General features: G+C 71.3%; 1 protein-coding gene across 1 annotated transcript in view; it reads left to right on the forward strand.

Annotated features, from left to right (window-relative positions):
- Positions 1–3: 3 nt before the first annotated feature.
- Positions 4–661, forward strand: part of NECTIN2 (nectin cell adhesion molecule 2) — a gene marked incomplete at its 5' end in the record, with an annotated part of 5,515 nt that continues 4,857 nt past the window's right edge. Inside the window, 2 exons of the mRNA XM_025195054.1 lie at positions 4–223; positions 570–657. Of these exons, the coding sequence (XP_025050839.1) occupies positions 4–223; positions 570–657 (308 nt within the window). The remainder of the gene's footprint in view (positions 224–569; positions 658–661) is intronic.

Here is a 661-nt window from a genome sequence, read left to right on the forward strand (position 1 = left end):
GGCGGGGGCCCCCGCAAGACCAGCCTGGCTGTCTTCCATCCCGCGCTGGGGCCCAGCTACCCCCAGGGTCCCCTCGGCCGCGCGCGCTTCCTGAAGCCCTCGCTGGACGAGCCCAGCCTGGTGCTGGGGCCGCTGATCCCGTCCGACGACGACACCTACACCTGTGAGTTCGCCACCTTCCCCCATGGCAACGAGGACGGCGTCACCCGCCTGCTTGTGCTTGGTGAGTGGCCCCGATCCTGCGGGGCACGGGGGCAGGGGGCCCTGGTCCTGGGGAGCCGTGGGGGCAGGGGTGTGGGGGCTATGGGAATATGTGAGGGCAGGGGCCCCAATCCTAGGGGCATATGGGAGCCCTGGTCCTGGGGGGCCAGGGGGCCCTGATCTGGGCCTGATCCTGATGGGGGCTGGGGCCCCAGTCCTTGTGGGGGTGGGTATGGGGACAGGGGGCCCTGATCCTGGCCTCATCCTGGGTGCAGTGGGGGGTTGGGGGACACGGCCCAATCCAGGCCTGATCCGGTGGGGATACGGGACTCCTGGGCTGCAGTTTAACCCTTGCGGTGCCGGTGCAGCGCGGCCTAGCGTCTCAGCGGAGTCGCGGGAGGTGCGTGCCGGGGGCGCGTCAACGCCGGTGGCTGTGTGCACTGCGGCTGGGGCGAAGCCG

The sequence above is a fragment of the Alligator sinensis genome, unplaced genomic scaffold (genome assembly GCF_000455745.1).
Source record: "Alligator sinensis unplaced genomic scaffold, ASM45574v1 scaffold893_1, whole genome shotgun sequence".
NCBI classification, from domain to species: domain Eukaryota; kingdom Metazoa; phylum Chordata; order Crocodylia; family Alligatoridae; genus Alligator; species Alligator sinensis.